Here is a 20,417-nt window from a genome sequence, read left to right on the forward strand (position 1 = left end):
ACTGCACTACTCATACAGCCAGTACAGTAGGCCTTTCTTATTGTTGCTGGGGGATAAAGCAGCTGCTATTTCATGCAATAGATTTTTCTTAAACACAAGTTTGATTCAGTATTATTTAATGTTTTTTTTTTTTTTTTGTTCCATGGTGTGCTGGGATAAACAGAAGCTAAGTGTTCTTCTTTCTATATTGATTTTTTTTTCCATCAGAATTGAAAATAATGCTCAAGGGAATGTTCGTTCAGCCATGTTTCTGACATTCATATCTCACACACCTCGTTGTTTGGAACCATTGTCAATAAGCTTGTTCCACAAGGAGAAGAGAATGAGTTTCATTTGGGAATGTCATTATAGCCCTGCATCAAATTTTACATCTTTTATAATTAAAAGGAAAAAATATATAATTTTACCTGTAAGGTGACTACAGTATATTAGTGAGAGAGGACCCTGAATGGTCAGGATGTGTGAATATAATTATTAGAATGGCCTATTGAAACCATGAGTTAGTTTGAGTGGGTCATTCTGATGAACATGGAAATAGAAAGACTAAAATTTTTCTGTTAATTTACAAGGCCCTGAATGGATTAGCACCTAGTTTTTGCAGGAGTTAAGGACTCTGTATCTTCCAAACCACACTGTAAGATCACAGGATGTGGGGTTGCTGGTTATTCCTAGGGTCAACCAAAGCAACACGGGAGGGAGGGCTTTTTCTTGTAGAGATCCTAAATTATGGAATGCTCTGCCTTGTTTGTCAGAGAAACTGGGACCGTTACATATTATTATTATTATTATTATTATTATTATTATTATTATTATTATTATTATTATTATTATTATTATGTGTGTATACTCTTATTTAAATCTGTTATTTAAATGGTCTGATTGTGGCAGTTGTATGTGTGACATGCTATACAAATGTATTGTGATTTGGTGGTTTTTTTTGCTATGTACTGTACAGTGCTTTGTATAAAAAAAGTGCTATATAAATTAAATAAATAAATAAATAAACTTCCGGGTAAGATTAAATGCATCAAATCTCAAATGGATCTTTTTTTCTTGTCATCAAGGGCTCTTGTAGGAGTTGAGTTGAGCCCCTCCCCCCTGTCAATCACACTAAGGTCAATACTCTTGTTTCGGGTTCCGGTTCAAGAACATGGCGATCAGTATATAAACAGTACCTCCTGTGTCTCTAATAATAATAATAATAATAATAATAATAATAATAATAATAATAATAATAATAAAAACCTTTCTCCACAGAATAAGTGTCTGCTGTAAGTTGTTACAGCTCTCCTACTTGTGTGAAAGCTACAGTGTGCTCACACTCAGAGCTAATGTTTTTCTTTCTGACATCCAAGCAATTACCTTCTCCTTTATAGTGATTTTCATGTCTTTGTCTGTATTTGAAAGGGCCTTGATCATTTTTGGTAAATTAAATATATAACAATGAGTCGCTTCTCCAATTGTGAGGAAACAATCTTTAGCACACGGTATTGCTATTTTTATAATCTGAGGCTATATTGAGGTAGTCTGAATTCCTGTCCATCTTTACATATATCTACAGAACCACTTGTTCAGTTCTTCAGCACAAGTTATTGGTTGTATCAGTACCTTGCTGTTTGTATATTAAAAAAAAAAATAATAATCCAATTATATTTGATAGAATAAAATAAAATGTTTACTGTATATATGGAGGGTGTTTATCCATCCAACTGCCTGTCTGGATTTCACACTGACATTGTATCTAACGCTTGTCCATTTATGATAAAATTCAAATGTTCAGACTTAAATATTTCAAAGTTTGGTCAGTCCATCAAAATAAATTTCTCTTTCAAAGAAGAAATAACAAGAAATATATATATATATATATATATATATATATATATATATATATATATATATATATATATATATATATATATATTTTTTTTATTGTAGTGGGATTTTCTTGGCAATCTACTAGTTTACTTTTAATGGACTAATGTACTATATCACAAGCTCCTCCTGAGGTTCCACTAATTGCATTTAAAAATTTACAGACTATGTACTATGTGGCAGGACAGAAGTCCTTCTGCTGTAAATAGTGTGTGTGTGGAAATGTAAGGTTGGCAGGATTGGGGTTAAATCTGTTCCGGGCAGTAATCACAGGTGTGGCCATTCAACAATTAGGTAGTTGATGCTAATTGGGGAGTGGCCGCATATATACAAGTAAGCACAATCTGTTGTTTTCCAGAGGTGTTTGGACTGGGAATCTAATAGTGTAGTGAAGGTAATACTTAGCCGACAATTGTTTTGTTCTACTGTTTGAACCTTTTATTTTGGCCCTTGTGCCATGTTTATTTTGTTCCTGTTTTTTGTTTGTTCTTTTGTTCTTTTGCTTAAACTGCACCTTTCTGTCTTTGGGTCTCTTTCCTGCCGGTAACAGTTTGGGCTGTGATGCTACCCTTTCACAGTACTCTACTAAATAGGATTCAGAATTAAACAACTTGAGCTTTTGAACTGACTCAGCACTACCACCATGAAAATAATTTAAAGCAGAAAGTGAGGTTAAAGATTGGCTTTTTTTCTGTAATTCAAATTTCTAACTTCATTTTCATTAAATTATTGGATTACTGTCTGCTGGTCTCAAACTGTTACCTCTAATAACTGATTGTGCAGGCTTCATTAAAAATGATTCTTCATCCACAGAACTATACCAACTGCAAATTAATCCCTGGCTTTACTTTCCGAGTACTTGACTTTAAGAGAATGCTGTAGTACCATCTCTGCAGAACAGGCTGGGAACAAGAGAGCTAGTGTAAAGTTACCCCTAAAACCAACTGTATTATAGGGGTTTAGTGTGTACCCTGTTTTGTGACCAAAAAACAAAAGTTTAAACAATATCTGCCGCAAGCATAAAAAAATATATATTTGGACCTTGTTAAGTATAGTTTTAAGCCCACAGTAGTAGCATGGAATAGCAGAATCAAAACTAATGAAAGCCTGAAATAAATAGGTGTCTGTCATATCTGGCCTTCAGAAAAATCATTTAAATTGAAAATCTTCTTTCTTAATTTTTTAAGATGCCTTTTACATGCATTTGGAAAATGTCAAATACTTCTTTGAAGTGCATATTTTAAGCAGTACCAAATAAGATAAGAGGCTGTTAGCATCAAATATTTATCTTTGGTATTTATGCACGCAAATGAGTCCATCAAGAAGCACTTATTCACATTGATGTCTTGGAATTAGGATACTTATTAAGTGTTAACACATATTTAGCAAACCAATAAACAAAGTAGTAGATTAAAATCATTAAAGATAATTGTCTACAATAGCACACATCTTTTCCACTGTGTTCAAATTGCCCACTCCATTATAAATGTACAATGTCTTTCCCATGGAAAATCGGGTCCTGTCTCCAGTGGATATCCAGTAAATAACTTGGCTATGACAGGGTATACATACAGTATCTGTCTGAGAAGTAAAGCTGAACCACTGGTTCTTTGCCAGCAGTCAGTATGGATTCTGATATTGTTAGATCTCAGAAGCGAAACAAGGCTAGACCTCCACGGAGAGTCAGAGGAGAGTCAGAGGAGGCAGGAAGTTACGTTGACATCTCAGGTGTGGGCTACCTGTGTAAAAACTAGAACCCTAGAACAATAATGTTTTTAGAGGTTACAATACGTACCCTGGGAGCTTACAGGACCTTGGTTTTGTGTGTCCACCAACAGCTCTCAGCTCATTTTTCTAATGTTGTGCTTGTTGTGTCAAGCATCTTCAAAAGACATGCTTGTATGTTTTTGTAAATACGTTTCCGCAACTTGTTTAACAGCTCGCAACACCTTTATGCTTTGTAGAACAAGACTCATACCCCATCCGCAGAGGTAGTAAATCAAAACAAGGAAAACTGCAAGTCAGTTATACCTACAATTAATTATGTACATCTCCTGCTCGACTCTTTAAAAGATTACCAAGTGACACTGCTGTAAATAATAATTATGTTATCTATATTATTAACAGAAATAGTTATAATCCATACTAAAACAAAATGTGTGCAGTGTGTCTGGATGAACATCAATGTGAATAATATTGTGTATACTGGAATATAAATAACTCTAAAATTCAATTTTACATATTTGAGTTTCAGCAGGAGTATTTAAAAAGCAGATGGAGCTTAAATGTATTACCGCTAAGTGCAAAACTGACTTTATGCCAATAGTAATGCCTTTCAGCAACTGGCTTGCAATATTTAAGTGTTGAACAAGTCTTATTAATCAGCCTCTCTTGAATTTTCTTTAGTGAAAACATGATTGATTTTGTTTTAAAGTTCAGTTAAAACTAGGCAGACTCTCGTGCTTATACTCTGAACCAAATATGAAACAAAAAAGACTGTGTGAAGCAGCACAACTTCTACGTACACTAGACAGAAAGACAGACCTGCAGTAAGCAACTGCATTTGTTCCCATGGCAGCCTTGAAAGACAGATGCTGGTGGACACTTGCCACTTAAGAAACTGGTAACAGGTATTGAAGACGAAAAATAGTTTTGTTTTGTAAATATATTTTTAGTACATCTTTTTTTATTGGAAGTGTAACTGCCACTAATTACAAAATACTGCTGTTTATATAGGTGATTATCCAGACCTGCTGTTTATATAGGCGATTATACAGACCTACTGTTTATATAGTTGATCAATCAATCAATCTTTATTTTATAAAGTGCCTTTCATAGTGGACCACCATCACAAAGAGCTTTACAACATGCAGTAACAAGAAAATCATACAGACCTACTGTTCATATAGGTGAATATCCAGACCTGATATCCAGATTTGTCAGAGGGGTGTAGCATGGACACAAAGTACTATGGTTTTTTCAGGCGGGGAGGTGGGTGAACTTGCATTTTCAGTTTGTTTCAGTCTGGTGTTAGAATTTTATGTTCAAAAGTTCAGCCAAACATTTACCACAAAGTACCTGTAGAAAATTCTTTATTAAGATTATTAAATTATTCATTATAATCTCACCACCTATTTCATGAACTGTTTTAATAAGATCCTAGTGCATTCTTTAAAACACAATTTTTCATGTAATTAAATATACAGTGCCGAGAAAGTTTGTGAACCCCAATGGTAATTATGGAAATTCCATAGTTTTACCATGATAGCCTTCTTGAATCAAAACTTAAATATCCAGTAGGGTTTATATTAACCAATTCCATGTCTTTTGAAACAAAATGATGTATGAATTAGACAAACAATGAGTAATTAAGATTCAGGGTATGTAAAAAAAGTAGTGAACCCTTGGTTTCATCAGCTTGATTAAGGAGATAATTAGAGTCAGGTGTTTAAATAATTAGGTCGATCTTCAGGGGTGAGTTTGGGAGGCCCCATCCTATATAAAGATCAGAAACTTTGTGAGTTTGGTCTTCACCATACAGGTGTGTGGAAACACGTCATGCCACGATCAAAAGAAACATCTGAGGACCTCAAACAGAAGAACCTCATCCCAACTGTCAAGCATGGTGGTGGGAGTATGATGGCTTGGGGCTACTTTTGCTGCCTCAGGACCTGGACGGCTTGCTATCACTGACACAACCATGAAGTCTGCATTATGTCAGAAGATTCTAGAGGAGAATATCAGGCCATCTGTTCATGAGCTGAAGCTGAACCAAAAGTGGGTCATGGGTCCTAAACATACAAGCAGATCTACAAAAGAATGGCTGCAGAAGAAGACATCCTGCATTTTAGAATGGTCTCGTCAAAGTCCGGACCCAATCAAAATGTTGTGGCAGGACCTGAAGCGAGCTGTCCATGCAAGGAAGCCCTCAAATGTCACCGAGTTGAAGCAGTTCTGCAAGGAGGAATGGGCCAAAATTCCTCAAAACTGATGTGAGAGACTGACCAACAGTTCCAGGAAACGCTTAGTTGAAGTCATTGCTGCTCAAGGGGGTGCCACCAGTTACTGAATCTAAAGGTTCACATACTTTTTCACACATGGATATTGAATGTTGAATCATGTGTGGATAAATACATTTTGAAAAAGTAACATGTTTTTTGTGTCATTTGTTTTAATCATGTTATCTTTATCTATTATTACGACTTAGATTAAGATTTAATAAAATTTTAGGTTTGAAAAATGTGAAAATCCTAAGGGGTTCACAGACTTTTTCTCGGCACGTAATTGCAGTTTTTCCAATGCAAAAATATAAAATAATAATAATAATAATAATAATAATAATAATAATAATAATAATAATAATACAGTTCTCACAGCAAAAAGTCATCATTCAGAGAAGTGAATTATACCACAGTTGGTATGTCAATAATAAAATAACTAATTATTTTAATTATTTATTTTACAGCCACAAGACCTGTGTTTCACATTTTACACATTTCAATTTATGTGTTATAAAAATAAAATATGGGTTGCAGTTTCAAGGAAATTATTCCATTAGGGAGTTCTGTGACATTTAAAAGTGCAAGAGCAAAACCACCCTGATCTTTATGTGCATAGAAGCATACAAATGTATCATGTTATGGCTAGCTGACGATCAGCTATTGAGTGCTGTGCCAAAATAAAATATATGTCACGGACACATGTTTAACACTAGTTAAAACTAATACAGTATTAGAAAGTATTTTCACCCCCAGTCTCTTGCTTTGTTTTCGAGGAAAATATAAAAACCTGACAGCCTTTCCAGTCATTACTTTTTCTACATGCTAATCTTCCTTGCTAACAATAATCATAATGTAAATACAATCTCATCTTCGTGGAATGGAAATGAAAGTTGACTTTCCAAATTATCTTGTTGAATTTCTGGATCAACTCAACCCTATATAGAGAAATTTAGGAGGAATTGTATTTAAACATCACCCAGTTTTTCTACAAAGAATAACTAGTAATTCATAGCTTACCATTATACACAATTCATTTAATATACAGTATTTTCTACATATGGTTATTGATTCATATCTTTGTGACCTTCAGAATTGATTATTCCAGCTCTTTGCTGGCTCATTTCCCAAATCCACCATTCAACTTGCGAAGCTCTGTTGCTAAACATGCAGGCACTGTTCTATGCTGCACATATTTCTTTGCGATAGTGACTTTAGCAACTATGGCCAAAAGTTTTGCATCACCTAGAATGTTAGGATTGAGACATAATTAAATGGTATATATATATATATATATATATATATATATATATATATATATATATATATATATATATATATATATATATATATATCATTTAGATATTTTATTTAACATCATGTAATAAAAGAAACTACAAAATAATATTGTCAAAGTCTACTAGAAGCCATTGCAGTAGTACAGTATTTCATGTTATATTTTGAAATGTCATATTTTTTAGTTAAGTATATGGAAAACTATAAAGCGGAATGCAATTCAGTATCTTAGCTAACATTATTCAGCAGGTTTCAATAATTCTATAGGGTGATGCAAAACTTTTGTCCATGATAATATTATATGAAAATATTCTCCACTACTATATAGCTGAATCTGTAGGATCCACAACAACAATACTAATCATTTTGTGTTTTCTGTGTAAAGCGTTTCCATTTCAGGTCTGAATCTATCCTCCCTTTCTTAGCGTCCTTGTGTTCCACGTCCAAAGGCATGCTGAAACTGATTTTTTATTTTTTTTTATTACTTTGCTGGGATTATTTCAGCAATTCCTTTAGCCTGCAGTCAGACTGAAGCCTCTTTGACTTGTAGAAAGATCAATTGTACATTTACCTTTGTCGTTGTAGGTCCACTGATTATGGAACAACCTACACCAAGCTGAATCTGCTGCCTGGCACAACTATAGTCGTCACCAACTTCTACATCTGTCCCAGAAACAAGAAGAAGGTAGGGATGACCAAGGAACTGCATTGCTCACCTGATGCAGGTGTTTAGCTACTCTAATCATTCACTTTTGTTGCATACGTATGTCATAACGTTTTAGTAAACATGCTTTTTAGCAAGCCGATAAATATTTTTGAATTACTTAAAAACAAATGTGTCTTTACTGTCTTTTTGATCAATTAATTTTATATCCAGGATGAGATTGAAGGTTCCATCTTAACAAGATATATACAGTGAAGTATTTAACATGTTGGTGTTATTAAAATGGCCTGCAAAGAGGCCATCTGATTTTTCCTGAATGAATCGAGAGAAAACATCTTAAGTAGATTTTCATTAAGAAGAAAGCATTATTATTTCAGTACCACAGATCTCATAAAAGTGATGGTATTAAAGTGGAGAAAACTTAATCTGGAATAGAGGAAACAAATAAGGTTGTGATTTCCATTACATGAGAGTAGGTGCTAAAACTTCTTGCTGATTTGAACTCGGCTCTCGCCAAGATAAGCACCAATTAAGACATAGCTTTATAGTAAACTAATGTGATCAATCTGCGTTTCCATCCATTTGTGCTTCCTTCGATCTGGTGATGTAGATGTCATTTTGCCTGGTGTTGATGGCTTAAGTGTAATGCTCGTACCAGGAATCAGCTTATTTTGCCTCCCTAGCCCATCAGCACACACAATGGCTGCAATGCTGGCTCCAGGGATCAACCACAGTGTGGTCTCCCCAGCGCAGCAGCATGACAACCGTCTGGATTGAGCTGAGTAGGGTACATCTCTGGGGTCTTCAAGTGGGCACCCTCCATACTTGGTGTTTCATCGACCAGCCCAGGACACCTCAAGAGGGCTTGAGTGCAACTCTGGCATCCCAGCATCACCCCCTTCTATCCCTCACTCACTTAAGCCCAGCTTACTTTCCTCCCTTTACATCAACGTTGCTTTCTTTCTACTATGCTTGAAGTCCCCCAACCAGAATCTTTCCGTCTCAACCACATCCAGTTGCTGCTCCTCTCTGCTGCTTCAGATAAGTTCTTCACTATGTGGTGCAACTCTTGACCACTGAATCCAACTTCTCTGAGAAACCATGTTGTAGAGTGTGCCACAAATCCTAGACAATCGATCTCCACTGGGTAAACCCAGACTCTCTATCTTTTCTGTTCTGCTTCAGCAGCTAGTTAAGCATACCAAAGTTTCTTCTTCTCATACACCTAATCCACAGCATCCTCCCATGATACTGTTAACTCTACCAGTTGAACGAGGCATGCTGACCCAGACCACAAGACAATATCTGGTCGAAGGTTAGTGGTGGCATTCTCAGGTGGAAAAATAAGCCATTGATCAACATCTGCCATCATTTTCCAGTCTGTAGCTGCTTCCAGTTGTCCTAGATGAGGATTGGTTTTAATACCTTTTCTTGGTGGTTGTTCCCCTGGACGGAGGAATGTTGTCCTTTGTGTGTAATGTTTTGATGGAACTGGTGGCAACTTATTGGCTATGTTATGCTTGTCTTCCAGTGCTAAGGCCAAACAATGCAGGACCTGGTCATGATGCCAAGTAAACTGTCTTTGGCTAAGTCCCACCTTACATCCTCTCAAAATGTGCCTTAATGTTGCTGGTGATGAACACAAAGGACATGACGGATCATCTCCAACCCAGGTTAGAACATCATATGTTGACCTGATGAGGAAACCGATCCTGCTCTGTTCCATTGTCCATAGGTCTCGCCAGCCGATCTTGCGTTGTTCCACACTCTCCCATCTCATCCATTCTCCCTGCTTGGCTTGGAAAACTGTCTTTATGCACCTCATCCTCTCCTCCTGCTTTTGCACCTTGTTGACTACCAGCTTCCTCCATTGAGCTGGGGATGCCTTTTGCAATGTCGGAGGAGCTGAACTGAGACCAAGACCTCCTCTTCCATGCTGAACTTGTCCCAAGATATCACGATTCGAAGGGCAGCCTTTGCATCTTCCATGGCTTCCTTTGCCACCCACTTCCTTCCAGTTTTCAACATGGGTGCTGCCTCCCTGTGGCAAAGTGGTGAGTGGGTACAGGTGAGTGCAATGCAGGTACAAAACAAACAGACAATTACTTTCAGGTGCAGGGATGTTTATTGATAATAATAACAACAATGTCCAGAGCCCTAAGGCAAACACCTGTAAATAATAAATGTGCTGGAGTGATACAGCGGCATGTATCACTCATAACTAATCTCCGGGTTTCTCCACAACCAAACTAAACACGAAAAAACAAACACAAGACAGTGAGTGAATGTAAGTGCTAGTGGCAATTACAGTACTGTGTGAAATGCTGGGGTGAAAAGTGATGTCCGGGTTACTGCTGGCTTGTACTCCAGCTCCGGATCGTGTTACTGATAGTCTGAAAAGACAAACAACATTTACAACCGACACTTTACAAACACAAAACAAACACTCACAGTACTCCTTTTAGGTGAAATCCAACCATTTTAAAAGGAGCAGATTACTTTGCTACGCCCCTATTTTATACCCTCGCTCATGACCCCTTGGTTAATCCAATCCCCAGATGCCACGCCGTTTCCTGTTCGGGTCATTGAGTTCAAGCACCGTAGCTCAGTCCCTTTTCTAGCTGGCCGACTTCCACCTACCCATGGGAATAAAGTGTCATAACTTTTAGTTCAAGGTACTCTGCTCCCTTTATCTAGTACCCTGTCAGGTCGGGAGGGAGATCTAACACCAAGCGTCATTCGGTCTCTGTCATACTCCCTTATGCATTTATCGCGTGACTCTACTAATGTAATTTCCAATCGGACCTTGACACACTTAAACTCCTCTGTTAGAGTGGAGACTGGTAACTGCAGTATTCCTTTACCATAAAGTCCCACTCTACTGAGGCAGCGTAGAACTCCCAACCATTTCCTGAGGTATGAACTAATTAAAGCTCCCAACGTCTCTACTGTTGTCAAGAAACCTCGTACAGTCAGTGGCCACAGCATTCTTGGCAGTAGACCAACCTGAAAGCACTAGAGTTTCAGTTTGCCTGGTAAAGCACTGCTGTCTATGCTCTGCAACCCTTCTACTGCTTGTTGTCTCACTTCTCCCACACAAGCTGTCCTTTAGCTCCCCGCCATACCATCTACCATGACTTTTCACAGGCTTCTCAGTTGCCTCACCATTAATGTAGAACCTTTTAACCACTTCTTTACCTTTAACTAGAGATGCTACTTGATTTAGCGGGCTTGAATTTCATTCTTACCCATTCAATGTTATTGGTTAATTTGCCCAATAACTGATTAGTGCAGGCTACTGTTGTAGTCAAGGTTGTCATGTCATCCATATATGCTTGAATTGGTGGTAGTCGCATTCCAGAAACCAAGTGCTTTCCTCCCACTACCCATTTTGATACCCTAATAATTACTTCCATTGCCATGGTAAAAGCCAGTGGAGAAATGGTGCATCCTAATGTTATTCCAGCTTCTAGGCATTGCCATGTAGTGAATTGTGAAGTTGAAAAACAAAATTGCAAATCTCCAAAGTAGGCTTTCACTAAATGTGTTATTGTTGTCGGTACACTGAAAAAATCAAATGCTGCCCAAAGAAGCTGATGTGGTACTGGACCGTATGCATTAACTAAATCCTGGAATGTCACATGGAGCTCCTTCCTCTCCTTTTTAGCTGATTGTTAATTTGTTGCCAGATTACACTGATGTATTCTATGCATCCCGGGAAACCTGGAATGCTGGCCTTTTGTACTGATGTGTCAATGAAGCAGTTCTTTAATAAGTAAGTTGACAATCTCTTAGCATTAATGCTGAAGAAAATTTTGCCTTCCACATTTAACAGGGAAATAGGGCCAAACTAACTGATGCTTGTAGAATTGCTTTCTTTGGGTATGAAGACCCTATCTGTTCGGTGCCATGCTCTTGGTACAACCTATTTTTCCCACGCCACTTTCATCAATTTCCACAGGATTCGTAGAACTCCAGAAGCACTTTTGTACACCCTGGTGATGATGCCCTTGCTTTTTTCACAGCTTGCACTACTTCTTTCCATTTAGGTTCATAGTCCTCCATTTTGTATTCTGATGGATTGATAGGTGGGATGTCTGAAGGAATCGACATAAGCTCCTGCTTTTTTTGAATCTGTTTGTTTCCTCAAAATACCTCTCCACCTCAAACTTAGATGCTTTTAGAATACCATTTTTCTCACTGGTGAACAACTTCTTTACAAATTTGAATGGGTCTTTATAAAAGTGAGTTCTCGAAAGCTCCTTCTTTTTGTAGTGCTTAGCTCTGCGCAATGTTACAAGCTTAGCTTTTATGACTCTTTGTAACAGATTGAGTCCCTCCTGACTTTGTTCTGCTCTTCTCCATTGCTTCCTCAGCTGCCTCCTTTCTCTAAGTGTTCAATCTTCTGCTGCCATCTAGACTATAGTTTGTACTTTTTTCTTCATATACTTTTTTCTTCACTCCAAATCTCTCGCTTCCCTATGCATAGGTGATGTCCCCAAATTTATCCAGCTTCTTTTCAACTATTCCACTTAAGCTTTCCAATGCAAAACAGAGATAAATATTTACTGTGTCCCACACACTTTTCTCACAAGCTCTTGACCATTTAACTCCAGGCTTGTGCCCGTTGAGGTTCTTTTTTCTTTTACACTGGTTCGTCTGACCGGGTTTGCAAGGATCATTAGGTTCATCACTAGTTGTATCCACACAAATCCTCCTCATGTTCGTTTGCTTCCTTATGCTGAATTTAATTCGACTGACTTGACTGACTTCGTAAGAAGTACTGATCAATGCGAGGTCCCTGATCAATTGCGTTTCCTTCCATCTGATGATGTAACTATCCTTCTGCCTGGTGTTGATGGCTAAAGTGTAATGCTGGCTCCAAGGATCAGCTTATTTTGCCTCCCTGGTGCATTAGCACACACAACGACTGTGATGTTGGCTCCAGGGATCAACCACAGTGCGGTCTCCCCAGCGCCTCAGCATGACACCCGTCTGGATTGAGCTGAGTAGGGTACATCTCTCTCCAAGAAATCCATTATTAAATGAAAAAACAGGGATATCAATATTTTGCTACTGGATATGTGTCTGAATGATTTCTAAATAAATAAATAAAAATAGCTATTAAATATCAAAATGAATTCAGAGGAAATGTGCATTTACATACAAACTCTCATTCAGTAAAACTTGAAAAACAAAAATATTGCCAGCTGTTTGGGTGGAACATGCTATCATGTGTCATATTTCTGTTTTCATTCTGCAGTGGTTTATTACTAATGGTTCGGTCATGCAAGGAGATTTCTTTAGCTAAGTTGATCAGCCCTGTTCCTAACAGCTGCATACTGTAAATTGGTTTTAGTGCTTACTGGATTGTGGTTAAATACATTCATTTATCTTATTCTGTTCTGTAACTGTATGTAGTCACTACAATGCATTTCTTTACAAGGCCTATGAATATTTTCAGTATACGCTGTGTGGAGTATAATCTTACACCAGACTAATCTGCTAATGGAAATGATCCTTCCATGCTACAATGCTTTCTTTTCAGCTAAGAAAGTGAAGTTGTAGTTTTGAAGAACATTTTTAAATTGATGAATAATCACACTGGGTTATCAATGTGTATGTGTGTCTGGGAAGGGCAACAATATTTACCAGCTCTGAAACGGGCAGCTGTTCTAAGGGGAATTGAAAGGACATGCTGGAATTCTACAGTATGTTTTTGTGGAGCTCCAGTGAAGAGTTCCATCTGTTTGAAACTTATTTTGAAGCCTCCAGATGAGAACTGAAGTGTTGACTCACCAAAGTAAAGTGCAGAAATGCTGACCCGTAATCAGAAGGTCGTGAGTTATTGTTCCAGCTGAGTCTTAGGCAAATTATCATCAGCGATAAAAATGAACAGAGCTACTGTATTAGTCCATTTTGTAGTAATTTCCTACTGGCCGTTTTAGAGAAAGACACAAATTCAACACAGTACATTTTTGAGTTATGCTACAAGCGTCCTATAGGAATATCCAGCTATGTATGTCCCTCAATGTTCTCGTCCTTGCAGTGTACATTTTCTGGATGCAACTGTTACCACAGAAATCTTTGTCTTGATATATATATATATATATATATATATATATATATATATATATATATATATATATATATATATATATATATATATAGCTGGACGTAGTCATCAGTTTGTAGCTGTTTTTACCAATCATCTTAGCTGGAAATACACTCATTCATTTACCCTACTGGACAACAATGATATCTTCATTTATAGTAATTTATATTATGCGTGCTGTATATTAATAATAAAAAAAGTAAAGTTCCACAAACTAAACAAATTGTTTGGCAAAATGTATTTTTGCTTAATTTGTATACAGAGGTCAGTCACAGAATTTGCTTTACAGAATATTGACTTTCATAGCCAAATTACTATATATGGTTATAAAGGAGAATTAATCTAACAAATTAATCATGTGAACCATTTTTTTTTTTTGAGGAAGTGCAGAGCTTGTCGTCAGTAATATAAACGTTTTCTTGCAAGGACAGCAGAGACCAGTTAAGCTAATTAAAATGTCTCAAGTGATGTGTGAAAAAATGACGTATAATGTAAATCTTGTAAATCCAATTTAACTCCCCAAAGTATCATTGAACAAGACCAGTATATTACGGAGACAACATTTTACGAAACATTTAGACTCATATCACTTCAAGCACATTCTTCCTCAGAGAATGTCAGGTCCAGCCTGTAACGAAGAGTTGGCAGATACATTTGCTTTAGCTTTTGAAATAAAATAAAACATCTGACATCCCTCCAGTTTTAGTCAATGTTAAATCATGTCTAGACTGTTGTTCTCTGTCTTGGGGCTTTTCAAAGGCAACAATGACTAAGCAGTACATCTACATGTCTGAATACAGTTTTATGAGAGTCGTTGCCTTTTAAAAAAGCAGCTTTGTTTGGGTTGTAAATGTAATTCTATTGTTTTTATGTATTTATTTATTTTTAATATACAAATATACAATTATTGCAGGGATATCCAAAAATATGACCTATCAATTTGCAGGGTATACTGTATTGTATTTAGCAGTGCATTGTAAAAAAAAGTTACAACACAAAGTGACACATGAAGCTGCAAAGCTGCAAGGGCTTCAATTAAACATATTTACAAAATTTATCAAGAGTTTGTTTATATAAGCAGAACATACATTGAAAACCACTAAGATGTTTTTAGGTAGGCCTATATGTTTGATTACCGTAAAGCATAAGAGAAAATGATTCATCATAGAGCTGTACAATAACAGAACTATTTTTCTTTCACAAAAAAATGGTGAAAATTGCATTATAATTGTAATAAATCAGTCCCTTAGAGATTTTTGTATACATTGTATGAGGGCTGATGCACCAGGGCACCCAAATAGACCAAAACATCCACCCATACTTAAAACGTAGCACAATAGTTCTGCAGAGCAGAGCTTTTAATTAAAAATAATAAGTTGTTGAACTTTCCATATCAAGTCATATGGAAAGAATGGCAAGCCTGTTCATTTTAGAAATTTTGACATCCAGGCAGTTGAGAAGAACATTATACGATAAGATAAAAAAAATACAGTTTTGAACAAAGTACAGAAGTTTTTTTTTTAAGGATCTTGCCCATTTTTTCCACTGACTGCTTACCTCTTATGGCCTTGTGAAAACTTCTTAGAATTGTTTTTATTAATCTTCACAAGGGTGGGTTTGTAAGAGAATATGACCATATTAAATGCCCAGTTTGGAATGGCCAATTATTCAACCCGCTGGAACCCCCGCACAAACTTGGTAGAGACGAAGACAAGCACTCCCGTCCTCTGAAACGTGTGCCGTCATCCATTTTTTTTTCACACTGCAGCATCAGAGGACCACACAGTTCTGAATTGCACACAGGCAGAACTGCAGGCGCCCAGCTAGCCCACAGGGGTCTCTGGTGTGCGGTGAGCCAAGGACTCCCCAGCCGACCTAACCCCTCCCCTCCCGGGCAGCGCTTGGCCAATTGTGTGCCACCCCTGGGAACTCCCTGCCATAGCCTTGATTTTAACTGCTGATCTTCAAACTATAGGGCACATTCTGCACTCTGAGTGGAGTACCTTTACTGGATGCACCACTCAGGAGCCCTGTGAATGTGTATCTTGATTCCACAATGCTGTGTTATGTTATCTAAAGTAAACATCTAAATAGTGAGTCGCGGTTATGTTTCATGTCTCTTAGCCTCAGGGAAATTGACCACTTTTTTTTTAGTTAGTTATGTTAGTTATATATTGGTGCTACTTAAATGTAGATGAAGCAACCAGTGTACAATTGTGATTTATTAAATATTGCAACACAAAATGCATTTTTTTGTTACAAAATAATTAATTTTACATTAGTTAAGTATGCATGTGAAATTGAGTAATGTTCTGTTTCAGTAAAAATTAGAGCTCTCAAAATATGTCTATTCTCAGGGAACACCTGGTACACCACAGTGTAATCGTTACCCTGACCCCTGCAACACTCTGCCCCTTGCAGATGTAAGAAATGCCATGGTGTACATGGTGCTAACAAAATCATTTCAGTCAATCTTACCCTATTGCTGTAATTCCGTTGATCTCAGATTTTCCTGTATGAAAAAATACACATATTATGGTGAGTTTTAAATGGTAATTTATTTGAAGCTGCTGGAAAAGAATATTACTGAACCTGCAAACACTTTAATGCTTTATCTCAGGACAACTCCCTAAAGTACCATGAAGGAATAGCTTCTGTTGAAAACACGTCAATGATAGAAAAAGCAGTGATCGGTACTAAATGTGACCCAATGCATCTAGATCCTGGGAATTTTAGTTATTGTAAGAAAACAAATGTTAAGTGTTTAGAATGGTTGTTTTTTTTTTTTGTTTTTTTTTTTTTTGGAGAAATGTATATTTCAATGGGAAGTAGACCTGCAGCATGGAAATGACTACAAGATGTGTTCACCGAAAAATCATAATGTGTGCATCTATAGTATATGAAAAGGTGAGATCTGCTATGTGATGGTAAATCATAATACTGTAGCCTATTTAAGATTTACTGACATTATGTAGTTAGCTCTATATATACTTTAAAATGTTAATGAACATGCTGTAGGGTTTAAAAGACAATGCATTATTTTCCCTAGTTTTCTGCTTTGTTGTACGTATTATTTTTTAACATAATTATGATTGTTTTAATATTTTTATTAACATGTCGCTGGTCGTAAATCAGTTTTGACCAGATATTTTTGTTTCTTGTGGGTTATTCTTTGGGTCTTCCTATCAACATGTTTCTGAAGTAGTAACTTCAGCTGCTAAAATCCAACCTGTTCAATCAAAAGGATTGCATTGGTTCCTGACCCAAAGTTTAGCATTTTGATTGGTTCATCTGTTTTACCTGCTCGCTCTGACACAGTTTCAGAGGGGCTGGAGCAGGTTTATGAATAAGCATAACAAGCCCCATATAATGGCAATAATTAAATACTTCGATTGTTTTGCTGTTCGGGTGGAATAAGAACCAGTGATAAACAAAAACTCTACACTCTAAGCAACAACACTTTTTAGTCTGGTTAAGAAAGTTTGCTGCAGCATTGAATTAGCTTAAGAACACAACAGGAGACGTATGCGCACATGGAACCGTGCTAGTGACTGTGTGGGCAATAAGGGTTTTGAAGGTGAGCAATAGTGTTTTAAAATTTAAGTAGGCATCCAGTCAAGCCGAGTCAATGAAAAGAGAGTGAGACTATCAGGGTTTCTGACACTGTAATCTCAGGCAGCAGTCACCATCCTGTAATTGCCACCTGCTGAATCTGCACTGCTGTAACTAGCCTATAACATGGCAGTGTCACCCCTCCGAGAGGAGTGAACTTTATTATGGAAAGGTGGATATGTGTGAGGAATTTCAGACTGAAGCTAGCAGTTGGCTGGTTATTAAGAGTCACGCTCGCCTGCCCACTTTGTACGTCTGTTTTTCTCTTTATCAGACTCTAGTTCTGATTCGCTCAGACTCAAAGCATTTTAAAATAAAATTGAAAACATAGTAAAAACGTACATAGTCCATGGTTGCTTTTAACTTGGAGACAGCCTCACTATATCACTATATACTATAGCTGTAGTATATCAATACTATGAATAGATGTAAAGTACATGCTCACTTGAGCTCACAGTTTAAACACAAATTTGTGTGGTTTTTTTTGCTGCTGTATTATCAAATGTTCAGTTGATAATCAGCTTGGCCACTCTGCAATAGTACGTGAATATGCTTGGGGGTGAAATTAGTTAATGTCTGTATTACAGTTTAGTCTATTGCTCAAGAGTGCTGTATTTTTTCAAAATCATATTTCAAAGGGCATGGTCTGTTGCAGCATATTTGTCCTGTAATAAATGTTTAGTTGGGTTCACCCTCTTAATTTTTACCAAGATATTTTTGCAATTTGCTATGATTAAAATACATTATTATAGTTTTAAACATGTTTTTATCGCAGAATGCATTGCCTAACTATGGTTTATCATCATTTTACTTTTATTGTTATTACTATACTACAGTTTATCCATATAAAGAAAAATGACTACCATACCAAAACACTGTAGGATACTGTAGGGTTTCTGGAATTATAGAGTTTTTGGTACTGTGCTTTCTCTGTATCTCACTCATGTGAATCTGGTGGAGTCATGTTGTCGGGTTTGTGTCTTTCTGGTAGAAAACAACTAGACAGAGGTTTTAAACTGTAATAAATAAATAAAAAATAATAATAAAAATAATCAAGGAACAGGTTCTACCCACTTTGTTACATTAGATGTCTTTCAAGTCAAGGAAGGTCTGCAGTTATGTATTGGTTTTATGCTCAAGGTGGAGAAATAGATTTTTATAAAAGTTTATTTTGATGTTGATCACAAAACTAACACAAAAGTACATTTCAAACAAGGTGTTATAGCACATGTGCAGCCTAGGAAGGTATCATTTCTGGTCTACTGAGTAAGTCAGTGCCCTTGAAACTTTATATGATCAGGTTCAAGGACTTTAAAATACCAAGGCAATCAATGAAAGGAGTGCCATTGTAATAGGACAACAAGTCAGACTGAGTCACCTGACCTTTTAATAACTTACCAAATGACATACATATACCAGTCGTGTATTCATTTAGTCAGGTAGCATTCAGATAACAAAGTGTTTACTGTGGCTGCTTAGTGCTTTTTAATTCTCTCTCTCATTTATTTATTTTTTTCAAACACACAAAACTTCACTTAGTACCTAAGGGCTGTGTCTGTTCTTCCCAGATGACAAATTGAAACTTAGGATTAATGACTCCCGGGATAATATCTCTCCGATTTCTCTAACTGGAAGCTGAGCGCTGCCAGGCAGTGCTACTTCCCTTGTTTATCAAGTGCCCCTCTCAGATAAATAGCATTGTTGTATGCCACAAACAAAAAGAAATTGTTTCTAACTCTGAGCTTGATTGTGCTGACAGCCCAAGCCAGGATGATAATTAATTGGACCAAACAGGGCAAGCAGTCTTCTTGTAAGTACAAACCTTTTCTTGCCACAGGTCGCTAGCCTTGTCATTTACAAGGAACATTGTCTCCCCTTGCGTTCTTTAGAACCCTTCTCTCCCCAAACACTCCTACAGTACAAGCACACAGACATACACAAATGGAATATAGGAAAATGATGAATTATGACAGCTACCTACTTCCTGTTCCACTGAATGGGAGCTATCCTTTTTAATAACAAGCAACCAAATTATTTACACAGCATGTGAGCAAAGAAATAAAAAGTAATTTGCTAAAATGTTTTGTTGATTTGTAGATTTACAGTGTAATAAACTGTTAATTACATGAAAAGGTTTATTGTAGAATGATGGATACATGCAATAAGAATATGCAATGAGATGAGCCTTGTGATTGCACAGCATAAAGTATTTTTGTATTTGGCACAAAATAAAATTCGCTTTATAAAAGGCAGGGACTTTTGGTCACATATTGGACAGAAAGAATGAATTAGTATTGGACTTCTCAATGTCAACGACAGTCAGTCAGTTAAAACTAAATCATGTTTTCAAAATTCACAATAATTTATCAAGTAATTATTTACATAACAATTTCAAGAGAGTAGTAGAACAACATAGTTATTCTACTAGAAATAGTATTTATAACTGTATTATGCCAATGGTAACTAGCTCAGCTATGGATAATTTTTATTTCACTGGCATACAAATATGTAATTCATTTCCAAACCATATTAAGAGTTTGAACGGCATGAATGTTTTTAAGGATGTAAAGACATTTTTATCTAATAGGAGACTTCAGATGGAAGAAACATTGTCTTCCTGAATGCCCATGTGACTCTGTGACAGGGTGCCCACCCGTTGTGTACATTTTATGTATTATTATTATTATTATTATTATTATTATTATTATTATTATTATTGTTATTGTTATTGTTATTATTATTATTATTTTGTGTTTATGTGCGGATGGGTGAAAGTCATCCGACATAATTTATTATTTGAGACGGGCGGAAAACTGTAAAGTGTACCGAGCATGGATGGGGGTAAATTCCCCATCCCAAT

General features: G+C 36.6%; 1 protein-coding gene across 2 annotated transcripts in view; it reads left to right on the forward strand.

Annotated features, from left to right (window-relative positions):
* The window catches only part of sorcs2 (sortilin-related VPS10 domain containing receptor 2), a 281,183-nt gene that overhangs the window by 132,411 nt on the left and 128,355 nt on the right, over window positions 1-20,417 (forward strand). For both annotated transcript variants that reach the window (XM_041276668.1, XM_041276678.1), the window contains exon 3: window positions 7,752-7,851. In XM_041276668.1, the coding sequence (XP_041132602.1) occupies window positions 7,752-7,851 (100 nt within the window). The remainder of the gene's footprint in view (window positions 1-7,751; window positions 7,852-20,417) is intronic.

The sequence above is a fragment of the Polyodon spathula genome, chromosome 2 (genome assembly GCF_017654505.1).
Source record: "Polyodon spathula isolate WHYD16114869_AA chromosome 2, ASM1765450v1, whole genome shotgun sequence".
In the NCBI taxonomy this organism is placed as follows: Eukaryota; Metazoa; Chordata; class Actinopteri; order Acipenseriformes; family Polyodontidae; genus Polyodon; species Polyodon spathula.